Source organism: Manis javanica, chromosome 12 (assembly GCF_040802235.1).
Source record: "Manis javanica isolate MJ-LG chromosome 12, MJ_LKY, whole genome shotgun sequence".
In the NCBI taxonomy this organism is placed as follows: domain Eukaryota; kingdom Metazoa; phylum Chordata; class Mammalia; order Pholidota; family Manidae; genus Manis; species Manis javanica.
The window spans coordinates 102,679,419-102,699,931 of record NC_133167.1 but is presented as its reverse complement, the minus strand read 5'-3'; the positions used below and the strand labels follow the sequence as shown (position 1 = coordinate 102,699,931).

The 20,513-nt window shown below is 40.9% G+C and overlaps 1 protein-coding gene across 3 annotated transcripts in view; it reads left to right on the top strand.

Moving 5' to 3' along the window:
- TENM3 (teneurin transmembrane protein 3) overlaps positions 1-20,513 on the top strand; it is a 2,338,142-nt gene that overhangs the window by 1,932,255 nt on the left and 385,374 nt on the right. For all 3 annotated transcript variants that reach the window (XM_073219194.1, XM_073219195.1, XM_073219196.1), the window contains one exon: positions 9,371-9,677. In XM_073219194.1, coding sequence (XP_073075295.1) covers positions 9,446-9,677 — 232 coding nt within the window. In that variant the 5' untranslated portion in view covers positions 9,371-9,445. The remainder of the gene's footprint in view (positions 1-9,370; positions 9,678-20,513) is intronic.

The window sequence follows — 20,513 nt, the reverse complement described above, 5'->3', positions numbered from 1 at the left end:
TCATCAAGGTATGAAACCCAGTGGCAGGAGTCCAGGTCCTCTACTTGGCAGAGTCAACGGGAAGCCAAGGAAGCCGAATTTCTCTGCATGCCTGTTGGAACACACTGGCTCCCACCGCCCTTTTGTGGCCAGGAAGAGCGCTGAAAGAACCCTTCTTCAGCAGACATCTGAGAAGGCAACGGTTTTATCTGCTGCCTAGGTCTGTTTTAATCCTGTGCCTTGGCTTATAACTACCATTAGTAACAGCATGCAAAAAAAAAAGGTTTTGATTGAGCCACTGACTGCAGGGCCTTTGTGCTAAATACAGAAAGGCCCGCCCTTGAAGCAGACATAGGCCCCTCCTCAGGGCGCTGGGCTGGGGAACAGCAGAGCAGGGGCTGGACAGGAGCACCCCCTCGCCCCTCAGCAGGTGCCCCTGACAAGGCAAGCCCGGGGCAGGCTGTGCAGACCTGGCTCGTAACATTTTTTATAAACATTATAAATTATGCACACATTTGTCTTTATGATATAAAACATTCAAGAAATCCAGAACAGCTGACTAATTGGATACACTTTCCCTATTTTTACTTGACTGTTTGGAAGCATTTATACAAAGTCATAATATTTGAGTGTGATATACATATGGACCTCCAGGTATGTACCTAAACTTGAGGTGTTAAAACATTCTATTTCTATGTGTGCCTATGCCAAATCAAGCATGGTTGTATATCCTGATAGTGTTGAATTACCTTTGTTTAGAACCAAATGATACACATCAAAGGAGAAAACTATTAGAGAGGCTTGAGCCCAATAGGGTGAGGGCCCAGCTGCCCGGCACACTGGCTGTGGAACTCTTGGTCCCTTTTTCCTTCACCCGTAAAGACCCAGTCCCGACCTCCCCCAGTCCTGCATCATCGAACAGCTAAGAGACTTCCCAGAGCTGTTGAGGCAAATCAGACACTAGGACTGAACCCTTAAGTGTTTGGGTGCGCTAAAGCAACTCCTCCCTGTCCCCTGACAGTGTCACCACTTCAAAGAGGAAGTGGGGTTTGCAACTCTCCCTTCAGGTCTCCCTCCTCACCGCACTGGGAGATGCAATGTTGAGTGAGACCCTCACCTCCAGCCCTGAACCAGCATTTCCTGCTCTCCAGGGGCCTGCGAAGAAGGTGCCATTTGGCTGGTCTGGTGCATTTCAGACTGAGATGAAAACTACCTGGTGGGCAGTAGACAGAGGATATGTTTATTATAGTAATTTCGCCTGTGGTTTGCAGAGGCATGAATAACCGCACTTATCCTTTATTCTACAAATACTTGCGCGCAGTTATCAGGTCTCCACCTAGTTGTTACTACAATAAACCTCACGTAAGTCTTCCGATCTAGGGACTCTTAATCAGTTTCATTGCTCCTCTTGAAAGTCCTCCGGCTGTTTGCCTACCACCTTGTACTACCAAGACATAAATATTTGGATAACGTTATAGATGAAATCATTTTGAAATTCTCAGTATGGGAACTGTTTTTTTTCTCATTTGATGACATAGTATTTCCGAAGAAGCTCACAAAAAAATTAAAAACTCAAATTCCGTTCAAACATTAAGCTGAATACGAGTTTCACTGCAGCTGTATAATCCTTTGTTCTCAATTGTAAAGAATTGATCTTTTATGCATTTTCTATATCCCAGCTTCCTCAGATAAACCTAATGACACTGGGCATTATTCTTCGATACTAGGCAATGCTTCTAATTTAATTATAAGAACTGGCCTTTATCAAGGAGATGTTATATTATGTGCCAGTCATGGTGCTAAATGCATCTAACAACGCATTTAATCTTAATTATATTACCAGGAGAAAGATATTGTCGTATGCATTTTAGAGAATGAGATACAGGAAACCACATCCTAGGGAGTTTTAAGTAATCTACCCGAGGTCCTAAGTCACATGAATTGTAAATCGTGCAGCTGGACTTTAACATAGATCCTCCTGATCAAAAACCTGTCCTGTATTTCCTCCCCAGTTGTATTACTATAGATTTTTTTGTAGTTGGAAACTCCAGTGTAAGAACTTGCTTCAAAGTCATGTTTTTCTTTTCCTGAGGTGTTTTCTTCTATGTACGCTTCATCGACCGACTGGCTTTCCCTGCAAGGTGGCAACAATATAATCAAGACCCATGTTCACCTGACCCCAGATCAGCCACTCCACGGCGCTGGTTGTAGGTGGGCTCATTCTCCGTAGTTTACCGCATGTCCTTGACCTGACCTTCCTGGCCTGGCTTAGGTCCCATGTCCATTCCTGAACCTGCCGCTGGGATTCTGTGCAGGCAGTTTCTTGACCCCAGGATCAGGGTCGGCTCCACCTGAGTCCCTGGAAACCAGCGTGGGAGGGGGACATTTATTCAGGGAAATACAGGGCACACAAAAACATTCATGTGACCTTGATGGCCCTGGTGCAGGAGAGCCTCCTTCCTTTGGTAGATAAACCACATGGGGTGGGAGAGAAGACAAGGGCATGGTGCCCTCCTCTGAAACACATAATACAATTTCTTTCTTACTTGTCTTTTCCTTCAAGAAGGAGCTGGAAAATATTTCCCAGTGTATTTCTTTTGAACTCAGCCTTGGATTTTCCACCTTTCTTACTCCTTAGTTCAATTCCACTTGACTTTTACTTCTGCCTCCCTGGTACTGTGATCTCTGCATATCTAATTACCATAGTAACTAAGACAACCTTCATTGACTTGGTTGGTATGGCTCTGTTGACACCTTGACACAGTTTGTCAAACTCTTTGCTGTCATGTTTTCTGTTTTTTATCTTTTTTTTAAAATTGGGTTTTTTTTATTGCTTAAATCCCTTTTTCTAAGGTTGGGAAGCATAGTCTGGTGGTTAAGAATACATATTTGGGGTTAAACTGAGGTATGTTCAAATTCTGCTTGGCTACTTCCTGACTCTGAGTCCTTGGACAAGTCCATTGGTCTCTCTGAGCCTTAGTCCTCTCGTGTGACAATGGGGTTTATAATTCTCATCCAGCAAGGCTGCTGTGAGGATTAAGGGAGGTCATATATGTAAAGCACCTGGTGTATTCTAAGCACTCAATAAATAATCAAGATTGAAATTAATAATTCATCAAGGAGCTTTTATGTCCACTCTTAAAGAGAGGAATATGCCCAGCACTTAGGAAAATAATATTCTCTCCTCATTTACGAAGCTCCTCTAGGGACAAATAGCATTCCCACTGTCCCCAGGTCAGTGGCACCCATGTTGCGAAGCCGTCTAGAAGGCTCGCTTACTTTTCTTGCATTATGACAAAAGGTTTAATTTGAAGTTGCAATTACACAGATCCTACAGTTTGATAACTTTTCAAAGAAACACAGGGAAGAGCACCGTATAGGAACATGAATCCCAGCCCCACCACTCACTGGCTGGCTGTCCTGAACATTTGCTGATTTCTCATATTTTCTCATCCGTAAAACTGGTAACACCAAATTGATGAGCTGTTGTTAGACATAGGCATCCAATGTGTCAAATACCACACATGAAAACGTGTGTAATAAATGTAGGCATTACTATTTTGCACTTGACTTTGGCTGCCATATCCACTGAGGTGGGTGTGTTCATTTGAAGATGGCGTGACAGTCTGATCAAAACAATGCGTGGAGGGATATCAAAGTGGATATCGAACAGACGTTTGGTTGGGTCTTTGTGTTTTATGTAGTGTATAGTTGAGGCCATTGGGGGAACAACGTATCTACCTAACACATGACTGTTCCCTTGATTTTCCCTCTGAACCGGACACGCTAACTGGTAAAATTTTCAAAGCTCAGGCTGAAGCACAGGCGAATATAGTGGTAGCCTCTGTATTCAGGGTTCTGGTTTAAATCATCATAAAAATGCTTAAATAGATCTGATGGATACTGGTTGATCCAGGCAGGCAGACAAGTTGAGAGAGATTAACAGTTTCCCCTAGAGGCCTGCAGGGAAGGAAGGCTCCATTTGGCTATTGGGTCCTAGATGGCTTTTCCCAACTACACCGAGCATGGAGATCGTGGCCTCTCCCTATAGTGATTCCTGCCACTGTGAACACAGCCTCCATAGCTGTATCAACACATATCACCATTGTCCATAATTTTATCAGGAAAAACAGAATCGCTTTTCATTTCAAACTATGCAAGTGAATTCCTGTATTTGTTTTCTTTAAATCATAGACTATAGTCCTACATTGCATTACTGAGTAAATGAGCCTCATTATCCACATTTTTTCTTTTTTGATCACTTTCAGTTTCTGTTTCCTTCTACATATAAATAGTTTTGAAAGAATTTTTAATGATTTGATGAAATTTAAGCCAGTTTTCTTATAGCCTAAGGCACTGTTCTATATATTTTCCAATTAAAAATTTTCCAGTGTTCACACTTACTCAGTAGCTATTTTAGTCTATTGTTCCTGTTTGTTTCATTGTCTCAGTTTGCATATTTGCTTACCTATGATAAAGCATGGACAATATGTTTGCATTTTAAAACAATAACCTTACTATGTATTATTTTGTAAGTAAAGATGTAAATATGTCCTTACTCATCCAAAAATGTTCACAATATGTTAAGGAAAAGTGGGTTACAAATCAACCATATTGAAGGTATATGTATATATACTAAATATTAAAATGGCTAAGAGGGCAATTTTAATGATTTTTGCTGGGGGTGCTTATGTGTATTTTCTAGTTTCCACGAAAAACAAATACTACTGCTTAATCTATGTTTTAAATGAAAGACTAGTGAGAATTGGGAGTGTGCTTTGAGCAGGGTGGAAGGATCTGTTCTCTGTCTACTAGAGGCCCTCTTCCCTGTTCCCCACACTTCAGCCAGAGGAATCTTAGCAGACTGGAAACCTGGTTGGTCATGCTAACACCCCGAGTAAAACTCTCCATGGTCACCCATGACTGGTAGAACGCAGATGAAAATGGTCGGCCTGCTCTGGGCTGTTTGGTACCTGGCCCCCAAGGTTCCCTCTGATTTCACCTCCCCCCATTCACCCTGCCCCAGCCCTATCCGTAGTTGTGCCTCTAGCTCTTCCCTGACTCCAGGTGTTTGTTTGGATCCATTATTTGTTTCAATTTCAGTTGCTAGACAGACACATAAGCTCATGGAATTTCAAAAGTACAGGTGATTTCATGGATGTGTGTTGTAAGTATGATAAGGTGTAATCATTGGCAGCAAGGGTTTTAAAGCTATAAAGCATCCAGTTAAAATCAGATAAATAAAGGTACAACTAAAAATGGTTCTTTGGGATTAGGGACATGTTATGATACAAAGTAATAATGTTGTTAATTTCTTTAGCCAAGTTTCAAAGCAGCTTTAAAACAAATACATCTGATATAGAGGATATGATACTCTAAGCCTACTGCCCCCAGTGAGGGACTGCCTGCCCCTTCATTTTGTCAATCAAGCACTTTACAAGATATTGAGACAAAAAACAAACAGCCAAAAATTTGCTTTATGATCGGCTATGATTTTTCCAAAGTGCTATTGTTCATAACTGGCTGTCTTTCAAGGAGATAATGAAAAGGAACCAAATCAATTTGATGTCGTTATATACTTTCTGTAGAGAGTTCTATCATAAGTTTCTGGCCAACTTTCTTACTAATAGTTTTCCTTAGTTTTCAGAGGCCCTACCCACTGATGCAGCTGAGGTCCTGTTCATTAAATGCTTTCTGCTGAGAATGGCCCAGTGACCCTCTTCCTGGTGTAGGACCATGGACATCACTGTCAAAGGGCTCCAACAGTTGAGTGCTATGTAGGCAGCTGCGCATTTTGACTTTCAAATCTTCAGCCTGGAGTGCAGGAGATAACGCGGGAAACTGCCTTTTGAAGTCATATTGAACTCACTGACTTCCATCAGACTGCCTATCAGTAGTTGCAAACATTAAGTGTAGATTAAATCCTTGAAGAGTTTGAACTATGCACAAAAATGGAAAGACAGATGCAAAGGACTTTCTGTTGTTTAAAATCTCTAAGATCAAAATGTCTTCTTCTTTGGTGATGTATTTGAGTACTCTACCTCGATTTATCATGGCACTAAAGAATTGCTTCACAAATTAAGAAAACTCCGTCACCTGGTGCTGAGAACTTTGATAAAGCTCAAGAATACCTAAAATTATCTTTTTATTGTTATTTTATTAACATAAGTTGGTACTGACTTAGAACCATTGGTAAGATAAGGAAGGCTGCATCCCTACTAGCAATGATATATGTTCATATTACTACATTAAAGAACTTATTTTCTAATTGCAAGATTAGATTGTATCATGGACTATATAGTAAAGAGAGTCCTCTTTCCCTTCAAAGTTCCAAAGGGATCAAGAAAACCAGAATGGAAATACAGATGGTCTAAAGCAGATATTGGCAATTTTTTTTCTCTAAAGGGCCAGAGACTCTGGGGTTTGGACTCTGAAGGCCATTGGGTCTCTGTATTAGTTTCCGAAGGCTGCAGTAACAAATTACCACAAACTTTATGGCTTAAAACAACAGAAATTTATTCTTTCAGTTCTGGAGGCAAGAAATTTGAAATTAAGGGGTTGGCCAGGCAGTGCCCCCTCTGAAGTTCCAGGAAGAATGTGTTCCGTGCCCATCCCCCAGCTTCCGGTCATTGCTGGTGACCCAAGTGATCCTTGGCTTTAGCTGCACCTCCTCAGTGTCTGCCTCCATCCTCACGTGGTCTTCTTTCCTGTCTGTCTGTATGTCTCTGCAGTCAGGTCTCCCTCTCTCTTCTCCTGAAGATACCAGTCATTGAATTGAGGACCCACCTTAACCCACCCTCATTTTAACTCGATCTCAACTACAAAGACCACATTTCCTGATAAGGTCATGTTCATAGGTTCTGGGGGGAAGACTTCAACATGTCTTTCATGGAGACTCAATATGATTCACTAAAGTCTCTGTTGCAGCTGCTCAGCTCTGTCACACCACACACATAGCACCAACACAGCCAACAACCATAGAGACATTGCGTTCTGGTAAAAGTTTATGTGCAAAAACAGGTAACAGGTCAGATTTGGCCAGTGGACTAGAGTTTACTAATGCCTGGTCCAACTAATTGAAGCAAAACTAAAGCAGAAAAGAAAAAAAAAAACAATGTTCCTTGCTTAGTCCATTTTTAAAGATAAAAATGCATACATATGTATATATATAGCAATGCTTATTTTGAAAGAGATATCAACTTAGGGCAAGAAATAGAACTTTCATAATGATTTCAAATCCCAAAGCGCTATTGCTAAAAATGCTTGAATAATGATATTGTTCCAGCCGATTAAAAGCTTTTAAATGATCATTTAGTTATGAGTCTATATGGCCTTCCCTCCAAAGAATCAGGACTCTTTGGAAACAAGGTTTTCCTTGAACTCAGACATAGTTAATCACTGTATTAGAAAGAACGTACCTATTTCCCTGATTAGATGTTATGCTCCATGAAGGCAAGGACATTGTTTTGTTTGGCGGTTGTGTTCTCAGCATGTAGAAGAGAATAATATGTTAATCATTCAGTCAGTATTTATCTAAACTAACTTCTGTTTGTTAGAACAAAAAGACTGAATCGGTGTGTTGTTTTAATCCTGTTGTATAAAAATAGTCTCCATTACCACACTCTGAAATTATTTATTGTCTTAAACGGAAAGGAAATTTGCAATAAGAGAAATTCAATTTCTATTAAGAGCTATTAGAAGAATGTGTAAAGAGATTAATGAGGTAAGGAATCAGAAGGGGTCAGTGAAGACTATTAGTTGTTTTGTTTTAAATCAGATTCATGGAAGAGAAGAAAACAGTAAGGAAGTCAAGGTACATTTCAGTACCCAAAGTAAAATATCAGCAACTGCTTTTAACAGCCCAGCTCAATTCAGCAGTAGAGAAGAAATGTGGAACCCGATGTGAACCACGCTTTCCCTGGCAATTTGGGTAGAAGAGGAGATAGTTGGGTTAAAGAGGGAGCAGGAGAAGCAGTCCAACATTCCCAACATTTTTGGATCTCTGGGATCATTGCAGTTCAAAGAATTTCACCACTTTTCTTATAGCTGGATGGAAGGCAGACGTTAGAGCGTGCCAACTATAGGCGTTGCATGTTGCTCCGAAAAAACCAAGACCCGTTGACAGCGTAGATGTGAGCTGAGCTGACGTGGGAGAATCTGCATCAGCCCCAAGACTCCACCCTGGCAGTGCATGAAGGAGCCCCATGTTGTACATGAGGACAGCCAAGGATGAAGGGAGTGAGAGGGGGGTTGCCAGGCGGAGGGACTCTCAGCGGCGGGAATACTGAGTAGAAATCAGCCCAAGGATGCGGAATCAAAGAGAAGATGTGGGGCCCCAGGAATCCTTTGTTTAAGTTGACTGTGGACTCACTCAAATAAAAAGTGAATTTGGGGAAGAAGGCTTGGGGGTCAGGATAACACTCTGGCTTGAAGGCAAGGCCTTCGGGGACCTTCAGATTAAAAGAAAAGGCCCATGGATAAAGAGTCAAGGGGAAGGAGGGCCAGAGGGGCCCTGGGCAGCTGTCGCTCGTGTGGGCCCTGTGTCTCAGGCAGCACAGTCCTTCTATCACATGCATTCCCATCAGTCCACAAATCCAAGAAAAAGCAAGTTGCTCAGCACAGAAACACACCTCTGTGCCCTGCTCCTTCTAGCGTATTCTTGCTACTTGCTAGTTTGCAAGAAACTCCAGCAAATTAGCCTCTTGAATTAACTTAAATAATATCAGATAGGGCTGATTAAGTTCATTTTCTGGAAAGGAAAACGCACCTTCAGGACAGGAGTAAGAGGGAAGGGCCAGCTGTTTCCCCAACTCATCCCATTTAGATCCCTGACACATGAAAATCATGCCCTCTGAAGGAAAACTCTCTGTCAAAAAATAATAAAATGTCCAGCGCATCTGACCAAGTCTCGCTTCTAAGAAGCACCCACTTGGCTCCCGATCTTTTAAAATATTTTAAGAAGAAATAAAAACAGCATAAGTTTTTATAAGAAAAAGGAAGGGAGTTTGTGAATGGAGAAAACGCCGCATGAGAAAAATTTTCCATTGTGGAAAATTTAACAAACATTGAGGCCAGTTTTTCACTGCTTTTGTAGTAAAATGTAAGCTTGAGCTTAAGAGGCTTTTTCGTATTAATGTGAAAAATTAGCTCTAGTTAGCTTCAACAATCACGCATACGTCTTAGTGGCGGGAAGTGTGTCTTTCCTCCTGGTAGCACAGGCTATTTTACGCTGGTTTCACAAATTTTCGTTTCTCATTGAAGGCAGGTTTCCCAGATGGGCAATTCGTTTAGTCTCCACCATTCTCCAGACTGAGAAGCGTGTCGGTCGAGGAGTCAGTCAGTTTTTAGATGGAAATTATGATGACATCATGCAGGTGTTTTGTCATTCCAGGGAGCCCAATGAGATTTGAACCCTGAGCATGACTGGTGGCGAGCAGGACTGATGTGCACCCAGAAGGAATGAGGCATGGATGTGAAAGAACGCAGGCCTTACTGCTCCCTGACCAAGAGCAGGCGAGAGAAGGAGAGGCGGCACACCAACTCCTCAGCAGACAACGACGAGTGCAGGGTGCCCACGCAGAAGTCCTACAGTTCCAGTGAAACCCTGAAGGCTTTCGATCATGACTCCTCACGGCTGCTTTACGGGAACCGAGTAAAGGACCTGGTTCACAGGGAAGCAGATGAGTTCGGCCGACAAGGTAGGTCACTGTTCTCGTGAACTGGGGCCTGCTCAGAGGGTTCCCACGGGGAGGTATCCCTGTCTTCCCCTCCCAGCTAGATGTCCTGTCTTCTGAGCCAGACTCTGAGATGTCAAAAGTCCACACAGTATTCCAGATTAGAGGTAGAAAGCCACCGAGTGGCATGTGGATCCCAGACATAGGCACCCGCACACGTGGAGCGTCACTCCACAGCTTCGCAGTGTATGTGTGGCTTGGCACCTGGCCACCGTGTTTGCCCATAGCCTGGAAACCTGGGTCTCTAGGGCTGCTGACAGTGTCAAGAAGGTGAGGACCAGCTGGTGAGGAAACTCATCTTTCCTTCTTAAGAAAGTAAGAATTCCTCTTCCGATCATCTCACGGTCCACGCAGCCCACCTGGTTGTGTCTGTCTGTTTATGCAAGAGCCTCTCTGTGGGAGGTTTCATGTTCTCTCTCGCAGGCAATCTAGAACATCAGGGTTATTCCATAAAACATCCTCCTTTCCCACGATACAATCCATTAACCGTTTGGTCCCTTACATACATTTGTTGAACATTTTTAGACTCTCATTTCTCCTGCATAGTCTGCCAGTGGGATGGTCACTTCTGTAACATTACCACACAATTCTAAACCTACTGATTCCCATGCCTTAATACAGAATACAGCAGCTTATTTTAAATTAGTCATACATAGTTACATTTTCTTTCTTCTAATACAGTCTTGAGATGTGGGCAAGATAAGCACTAATAAAAATAAAATCCCCTTACATTTGTATTGCACAGTTTATATAGAATTTAGCATCACTTAGCTAATTTAATCAGGAAACGAGGAAAAATAAGTTAAACTTAAAAAAGAAAGACATACTAGCTCTTTTGCAATCACCTTACGGGGTGGCTAATAGTTCGATATTGATCAGAAATGAATTTAAGAAAAAGTAATAACACAATAAATCATTCAAAAGTTAGAAAATTTCCCATTGTTCTCTTCTCTGCATCGTGGAAAGAGCTGTCCTGACTCAATTAAAAGAGTGGTCACTTCCCCAAACCAGCTTATGTCAAATATGACTCATGGCATTTGTTAGAGAGAATTTTTTTCCCCTAAAAAAAAAAATTGCCTTACTAATTACAGGTATCAAATTTCATGAAAAGGGACAAGATAGCTTAACATTTTGTATCTATTTTTTAAGAGACAGTACAGAGCACATGTTTGATACATGTACTCTTGGTAAGTCAAGGGACGTTCGTCCGTTGTACAATTATAACACTAAAACCTGTTTTTCTTCTGTTGTATCGTCTACACAGCTGACATAGATTATCAGGGTACATTTTTCACCAATTTAAAAAATGCGGAGTACTGTGGAAATGCATGCCATCTGAACCCAGTGGGAAGTCTTCTTTCTGTAACAAAAATAACTGTTTAGTGTCCTATCAGAAAAAAAAAACCATACATCGTGGCAATACTATTAGGAGGAAAAAGCAGCCCATGTGGCAGGATGATGTGTTGAGGAGGCTCCTCTCCACCCCAAGTAAGCATTTAGTTTTGGCAGAGCGGAGGATGCTTAAACAGGTTAAAAATAGCGAGCTGAGATTTTCACCTCCTAGGCAGCGTTAATCCAGTGCAGACTGCTGTTGATGACACGGTGATACCGTCTGTGGAAACCCGGGACCCGAAGTTCTTAGCGGACCGAAGCGTGCTGTTACTCAGGTCCTTGCAAGCCAAGGACAGGGAAATGGGAAGAAGGGAGAGTGACAGAGTGACTGAGGCTGCAGGCGGAGGCCTCCTGTCAGGAGCAGCCGGATGGAAGCCTGAGAAGAGGTCTAAGCAGAAGAGGAAGGAGAGAAGAGAGGGTGTGACACGCTCCATTCCCTTGACGTCCTCCTAAATCAGAATGTGTTAGAGACAGAATGGAATGTGCTGTCTATAGCTGGTGGTGCGCGGCAGTCAGTGTGCTACGCCGGTTATGTGCACGGCCCCGTAGCCTGCATTCATCTTGTGCGGTGGGTCCCCATGTCCCCCTCCTGCCAAGCTGGAGAGACCTGAGACCCTGTGGCCAGCCACCCTGAACTGGGATGTGAACCCGGACTGGTCTGCCCTGGGCACTCAGCTCCTAACCCCCTGTGCAAGTGGCCAAAGCAGAAAGCAGGCAATTCCATGTAAAGGTCATCCTCTGGCTGATTGGAGTCCATTTTAGCCCGTTTTGATGGTGTGCCAGAGAGACATGAGGAGACTAGCGGCATATTTAGGAAATAAAGTTGCTAGATTTCTTGTGATTAGGCGGGTGAGGCTGAGGGAGAGGGAGGTGTTGGAAATGCATTCTCTCTCCTGTGTTTTGATAATGGGAAATGTTTGGAGCAGGAGTGAGAGATGTAGGAGAGAAGTGAATAAGGCAAGTCTGCTATCAGATCATGTTTTTTTGCGAGCCTGGATGATGAAAAAATCCTCGGCTTTCATTTTCTTTGAACCTGACAAATGTCAATTTCTCCTCACTTTTATGCTGTGGGATTAATTATTTAATTGACAAAATGTGCTTCCTGCCACAGCTCCTGACATCATGCACATCATAAAAATGAAAGATAAAAAATATTAATAGTAGCCAAAGATCTTTGAAACAGTTCCAAGGAATCGGGCTAATTTAGCTGGTCCATGGAGTTTTAAAACCACTTCTCAATCATACAATCCACTTATTCTCTCATTGACACAGGAAAATGCAGCTTCAGCTGGAGAAGGGGGTGAATAGAGACCCCCCATTAATGCGATTACAGGGAGAACCCAAATCTAGAAATATGATGCTTTCCTTTCTATTGACCAAATTTATGGCCTTTTACCAAACTTGATTTTAATCATTTTTATGGCCTTACTGACTGGCAGGTGACTATTGTTAATCACAAGTTATATTTAGATGCTATAAAGCTGGGGATGGTTTCATTGTCACAGCGATGTGTGCCCCGGCTCTCACATAGACCTCTTTCTCTCTCTCTTTTTAAATCTCTTCATGTGGTTTATCGGACGATGGAAATACTTGTTCTCAGAGCAGCTGTGTTGCTCTCTGTAGGTGTGATGGGGTGAGGGTAACAAAGGCCAGCTTTACATTCGCGGATGATGCTATTTTCTTTGTTTCATTTCCGAAGAGAATTTATCCTGTCAGGTCGGAGACACATTTCTTACGAAACAGCTGCATAAGAGCATCCCACGGTTTTAGAGAAGTGATCAAATAAAAGATCTGTTGTTTTTTCTCTGCATCTTATACTTTCCATCTTGTTCTTGGCCACACGAGAATGCCGGTCAACTCCAACCAGGAATGCTGGCCCAAAAGACAAATTCTGAAACAAGGGGTTATCTGGAAATGAGAATGTTTTTTGCCCCACAGCACCATAGCCTGAAAAGAACCCCTCTGAGAGGGTCTTAACCCAATGTTGGAGTGGAAATTTTCAGAATTTTAAAATGAAAAAACTGCCATTTATTTTTCATTTATAGAAATAGCAATGCAGAGGAAGGTTATCTTTTTTTGTTTATATTGAAAAACAGATAGCATTCTGTGTATGTTTGTACATTCCTGAAGTCTAAGTGGAAAATCAGTTTGCAAAGTAGGAAAGGGAAGGAGGAAGGGGTTGGCGATGTCAGGCGCTTGTTGATCTCTAAGCGTGGCTCGGCCCCGGCCCTCCCTGCCAGCTCACTGCCTGTCCCAGATGCTCCTCTCTCTCCTCCCTGAGGCTTTGGGACGCACCTCCCCTTCCTGCTTATTGTCATCAGCAGTGCCCCGCCGTCCCCAGCTCCGCAAACAGGGCTTCTGCTTCTCACCTCATGGCATTGCTGGCCCGAGGCCGTTGCAAGTGCGGTTTGCAGAGCGTGGGTCTCACCAGCCGGATTCCTTACAGCTGCACCTCCCCAGTGGGCTGTATCCTGAGTCCCAGACCACCTTTTATACAAGTATTCCAAATGCTAACCTTTGCCTTCCCAAGGCTGAAACAAAAGGACAGTAGAAGAGCAGTCGGTGTTTTCCCGTAAATGTGTCCCCAGGATTCCAGAATGATGGCGGCTCCAATGATGCCTCACCCACACCCCTCTCCCAGCCGGTTCCTGGCCTGCTCTGAGCTGAGCAGTGATCAAGGGTGCCGGTGAGATCTAGAACTCTGTCAGGGTCCTGAAAGACAAAGCTGATGCAGGTATGTTCCCTTCGAGCCAGCTGAGAACTGGGAATGGGGTGCGGATCCGAAAGAATGTTGTGGTTTCGGGGTGGCAGAGAGGCTGACCTGCCCCTCCCATTGGCACATTGCCTCGTGACAGCAGCTGCTAGTTTTCTTGGCCCTTCCGGAGCTGGGGGAACCAAAACCGATGGATTTTCTCCACTCTGTTACCTTGAGTGCCAGCAAAAAAACCAAGGAGTGGAAGGCACGTGCCTCCCGAAGTCTATCTAAGAGGACGTACTGAGCTCCTTGGGCGCCCCAGGAGAGCAACAGCACACAGGACCTCACTGCTGTAGGTTGTGGGAGCAAAGAAAACAGATGCGGGGGCTCCTAAGGACAATGAGCAACGGAGATAGGGAGGAAGACTGGACCCCAAATTAAAAAATGGCAATCATAAGAACACTTACATAAATCTAAGTACAGAAAAAGTAACACCAGCAAAGCCAACGGTAACATCCAAATGCCAGGGGGTGACCGCCTTCATTTAAAAACTAAAAAAAAATACATACTGGAGTAGTTGAAGAAGAGAGGGTAGTCATTGTTGTCAATCCAAATTAATAGTTTTGAAGACCAGGTAGAAGAAATCACTCAGGAAACAAAGTTCCATGTAAAATTAAGAAGAAAGCACATGCGTGTGCACATACACAAACCTAACACCATCCTAGAGAAATTCATTAACTTTAGGGATAAAATATCTTATGAGATTCTAGAAAGAAAAAAACAGGTTGATTTTCTTGTTACTTACAAAAGAAACAAAACTGAGATGGATGAATTTCTCATCTGCAATAATGAAAACTAGAAGACAATAGAGTAACATCTGCTGAAGGAAAAAAATCTTCAGCCCAGGGATCCTATATGCAGAGAAGGTATCATTCATCGCTCAGAGTAAATGCAGGGTATTCAGGGACATGCAGAGATTCAGAGACTGTATCACCCATGTGCACCATCTAAGGATGGACTCAACAAGGGATACGAATTGAACCAGAATCACTACCTATGAGGAGGAGAAGGAACAGTGATGGGCAATCATCTTGGCAGGGTGTGTGGTGTGAAATCCCCAATGATGATGTCTGAGCAACTGGAAATGTCCATGAAGTGCTACAGGCGAGACCTTATATAAAAGGTTGTTAGAACTGAAATGAGTTGCATAGCTCACCAAACTCCAGCAGTTGGAGGAAAGGGGTGGGTAAAATAAAAGTGTTCCAAACTCTCATCTGAAGAGGGTGTGGGGGAAACGGTTCCAGAATAGAGCTGTAAGTGAAGGGAAATAATTGCTGTCTTGCATTCGTATAATAATGAAAAACATGTATTTGAATATGAATGGCAGGAGAGAGAAGGTAATCATTAGAGGAATGAAGAAAGCACAATAGGCCCACCGAATTAGCAGGGGGGAAAAGGGAATGAACAGTGATTGGTCAATTTAGCAAAAACAGCTCCAAGGAAAAAAGAGGAAACAAGTAAAAGCATGAATAACCGTGCAACAAGGTGAAAGAAGGCGAATCTACCATATTATCATATGGCATGAAATATAACTGCACTGAATTTTTTGATACAAACAGGAACTCTTCTTATGGTTTATAAAAGTTATTGGTATTTATAACGAACAGACTTTAAATGGTTAAAAACAATGGTTGAGAATAAAGAGATGGATAAAGAGATAGCAGGTAAGAATGAAAAGAAAGCGAGAATGGCAGTATTAATATTTTTAGGAAAGGTGAAATTTACAAATAAAAGCACGAAACAGGATAAAGAGGACCATTGAGCAGATAAAAGGGAGAGGCATGAATATGCTTACGTTGCATGCGTTAAATAATGTAGTAGTCAAGTTTGTAAAGCAAAAACCATTAGGAAAAAAATAGTTGTTGAGATACATTTATTGGGGGATATTTTGGTTTGCCTCGTTTAGAATCAGACAGATCTAAAAGGCAAAATAAGACAGCAATTATATATACTATTAATAAAAAATTTCCCCTGGGATATATGTACATTTATAATTGTCAGGTAAAAGTGACACATTTTTCATATTTCTATGAAATAGTTGCAGAAACTGTGCACGAAGCCACAGAAACATTTTTAAAAGATCAGAAAAGTAGACTTTGTAAAGTAAACTATAAAACAGTTGATCATATAATTTAGTGAAATTATAAATAAATAACAAAAAGATACCAAAATCACTTCCCACCCATGGATTCTGACACTCCTAGATTACAGTTAGAAGCAATAGGAAATAGTAAAAAGGAAGTGCTACTTCCAAACTTTATGGGAGACAGCAAAAGCTATAAACACAGGAAAAATGTGTTGTTAAGGAATATATTTAAATGAAGATAACAAAGAGAGGAATTTACTATTTATCTTAAGACATGCATGCATAAAATATCAGAAAGAATTAGCCACAGGAAGAGGGAGAAAATCAAGATAAAACTGAAACTAAACACAAACAAAAAGACTGATTCTTAAAAAAAGAGAAAGCCCCCAATGATCCCCATTAAAGAATAATGAAAACAAAAATAACGAGATACTGAAGACACAGCAATGATTAAAAGGATTTATATCAAATGACAAATTTTTTAAATCTAGAGGAATTTATATTTTCTTAGCAAAATATAACTAACCCCCAAACCTTTCAAAACATGGAGAAAACTTGTCAAAACCAATGATCTCAGAAGAGGTTAGAAAGGAGATTAAAGGAGACACCATATAAAAGGAAAAAAGAGGTTCCTATGTGAATTTTTCATAGCTTTCAGAGTGTAACTAAGTCCAATGTTCAGAAAGCTATTCCATACCACACATAGAAAGATGGAAAGCACTAAAATTCAAATTGTGACTTTGACGTAGCCTTAACAACAAAACTTCATTAAAAAGTACAAAAAAGAAACTAGAGCAAAATTACTTCTCAATATATGTGTGAAAATTCTCTGTAACTATTTGCTTGTAAGACACTAGCAATGTATAAAAGGGATAACAGGATAGACCAAATTAATAGCCAAATGTTGACTAATCCTTGGTGATAATGCAAGAATTTTTCAATGTTAGGAAATCTATTAACATAATTAGATTAATAAATCAAAGTAGTAAAACATGATTTTATCAATAGACGATGAAATGGTTTGTGATAAAACTTGGAAACCATTCCTTATTAAAATAAAACTCTCTAAGTAAAACAAGAAGAAAAATAACACTTACGTATCTTAGTCATATGTAAGGTGATCAGTCAAAAAAGTTAGACAGCATTCTGAATGGTGAGATCCTAGGACCATTTCAGTTAAAATCAGAACATAAGAAAGGCTCCCCTAGTCAAAACACTATTCAAAATTGTTTTAGATGTTTCAACAATTGCAGTAAGAGAAGAAAAATAAATAGTAGATTTATATTTGGGGAAAAAGTTAAAATAAGCACTTTTGTTTAAATGTAGGATTGATGGTATATAAATCAAAATCAAGTGTCTCTAGAAATTAAAAAAAAAAATTTGATACAAATTGGCACTTGGATGAATACAAGACATATATGTAGACATCACAGGTAGTGTAGCTTAATAGTTAAGAGTAGAGATTCTGGATCCAAATGATCTGTGTTTGATCCCAGATCTGCCACTCATCAGCTAAGGGGCCAGCCACCTTTTCCTGGCCAAGTAACCTGCGTGGACAAATTAGTTTCTCTCTGCTTTGGTTTTCTTCTATGTAGATTATGCTTTAGTTTTCAACCTGTAGTTTGCTGAGAATGAAATGAGTTAATATACGTAAACTGCTTAGAATATGCCTGATACATGTTACTTACTGTTGTTAAATAACAACTGAGCAAAAACTGGCTGAATTTGGAAGTCAGGAAACATACCCTATCACAATAGCAACAAACACTATATATTTCCTTGGAAAAAAATTTCACAGAGCTGTTCATGAGACCTAATAAAGGGATATGTAGAATATTATTGAGAGCTGTAAAACAAGATCTGAATAAATGCAAAAACAGTCAATGTTTTTAGATGGGAAGACTGACATCAGAAGAATACCAATTCTCCCAACTACATGCACAGAGGTCAAGGCTTATTTTAAATAGGAGAAAGTGATCTTAGAATTCATGGGGAAGAATAAATATCTGATAATAGCCAAAAATATATTTCAAAGGTAAATAGTATAAAATCTACTTAATATATATGTATATTTTAAATACTGTGAAACAACTGCAATCACATCCATATGATATTGGCTTAAATAAAGACCAGCCAATCAGTGGAATAGAATAAAATTTTGGGGATAGATCCTAGTATATAAGGAAATGAAGCATAAAACAAAAATGTTTTTTTCTTTTCAGTGGGATTTGATAAATGGTGCTGGCACAACTGGTTATCCATCTGGAAGAATATAAAATTGGACCCATGTCTTTCAGCATATTCAAAAATAAATTAAGATGGATTAAAGACAAATGTAAAAAAATAAAGCAATAAGAATTTTGGAAGTTAATTTGAGATGCTGAAAAAAGTAGGAATGACTTGATCCATGAGTAGCATAAAGCTCCAAAAACGGAGCTTGAACACCTAATAGAATTATTTTCTTACAAAACAGAAAGTCCGGAGGTAGACCATGTAGGGTTCAAAGATGCTGTCAGGGGCCCAAGTTCCTTGGATCTTTTTTGCTCTGCGATCCTTAGCATGTGGCCTTGGTCCCATGGATCCCCAGATGTTTGCTGCATCTTTATATTCCTGGTTGAAATAGTATAAAAGCAAATATGAGAAGGTCTTGTCTACATTGGACTATTTCATTTTATTCCCCAGAGACTTCTTCCCACATCTCTTTTTTCAGAACTGTTATACTTGGCTACACTTAGCTGCATGAGAAGAGGGAACATTTACTATTTTTGCTTTCCAGCTTTTATAACAGAGGAAAGCCCGGAAAAAAAAAAGTGGCCGTGAATCCAGAGAGCCTACCCCAGACACTATATGTGCACCCCAAGAATGGGGGGGAACCGTTCTAATAGAAACAGAAAACCCAGAAGAAAAATCTGAAATGATTTTTTAGAATTCAAAACGGTTTTTATGTAAATAAAAATACCATAAACAGAATTATTATACTGGGAAATGTTTACAATGACAGGTGTAAAAGTATATATATATATATATATATAAAGAATAAATCGTACAGTTTGAAAACAGAAAGGCAAGCCGTCCAGTCCATCAGAGGGAAAGGCATGAATAGACAATTCGTAGAAGAGAAAATTAAGTGGTCAGTAAACATATGGCAAGGCAGTCAGTTTTCTTTTAGTCTGAGAGAGGCAGTAGCTAATTCCAAATCCTGAAAGCTCACTGTGTAGCCTCTATCCTGGCTTTCTTCATAGAGCTTTCATGTACCAGGTGACCACCCGTGTTTTGCTTAGGAACGTCCAGCTTGGTAAGCAGAAAAGGAATGGGAGAGACTGTAGCGGTGAGAGGTTTCCCTGGTTGAAATTCTGAACACATTTTTTTTCAGAGTGACAGCCTCCTAATGTGGAAGTCACGCTCTGGAGTGCTGTTAATCCAGTTCCTCAGATACAGATAACTTCATAGACTTAAGTGTTCTGAGCCCTACATGTGTTCTCATGGAAAATATGTGTGGATCCATATCAACATCTGAGCACAGTGCATTCCTAAAGTGGCGACTTTCTGTACACTTGTGAAGTTTTGGCTTAGGGAGAAGCCGAAAAAAAAGAGCAACTGATGAATTCCTTTATTTAAAACTTTACACAAAAACTCTTTTAAGAGCATGCAAAAAAATCCATTCATAGAGTTACAGAAAGGAAAGAAGGCAGGAAGGAAGGGAGGAAGCAAAATGAAGAGATGAAAAGGAAAAAGCCAAATGTTAGAGAGGCTGTATTTGAGAGTTGGGCCATGAGGGAAACCTGCCCGTGTGCAGTCACCCAAGGTCAAAGACAAAAATAACCCCTGTTCCAGAACTGTGGCAGGTCAGCTCTACACTTTGCTGGATGGGGAGGAGAAGCGCCCCTCCGGACAGGCAGATACAGCTTGTTAATGTCCAGGCTCTCCTGGTGGCTGGTTTTCAATTCAGGATGAACTCCAGACACAGTATTTAAGGCAGGAGCAAAGCGTAGCATTTCTGATTTAGTTTAGCGCTGAAATATAACCCCAAAGTTCCTGACACTAAAGGAAATTTTAACCCTTGTGACTCACACTTTTATCCAAGGCCTGTTCTCTGCCCTTCCCTCACCCTTGGACTCTTGTTTCACAGCTGGTTTCTTGTTCCATTTGTGCTGCCTTCTTTCTGCCCCTGCACAGACCTATGTGGTCAGGAGAGCTTTGAGACCCTCAAAGTCCACGTTACAGATGAGGAGAACTATATGAGATCAAAACTTATTAAAATGCTCACTCAGTCAAAAGCTGGTGAGTTCTAGAGCCAGAAATAACTTAAGTCTAGGCCAATGATTTTCTTTCTAATTTCCACACACGTACACACACACACCAAAAAAAAACCAAACCCTTCTAAAAAACCACAGTGAAAAGCTTAGCATGTTCTTAAAATGTGCTTGCAACCTTGTGGTAGGCATAAAGAGCTTAGAGAAATCATAAAAAAGGACTCAACATAAAAAAATTGATAAATTGGACTTTATCAAAATTTAAACTTGTGTTTATCAGAAGATACCTTCAAAAAATGAGAAGGGAAGCCACA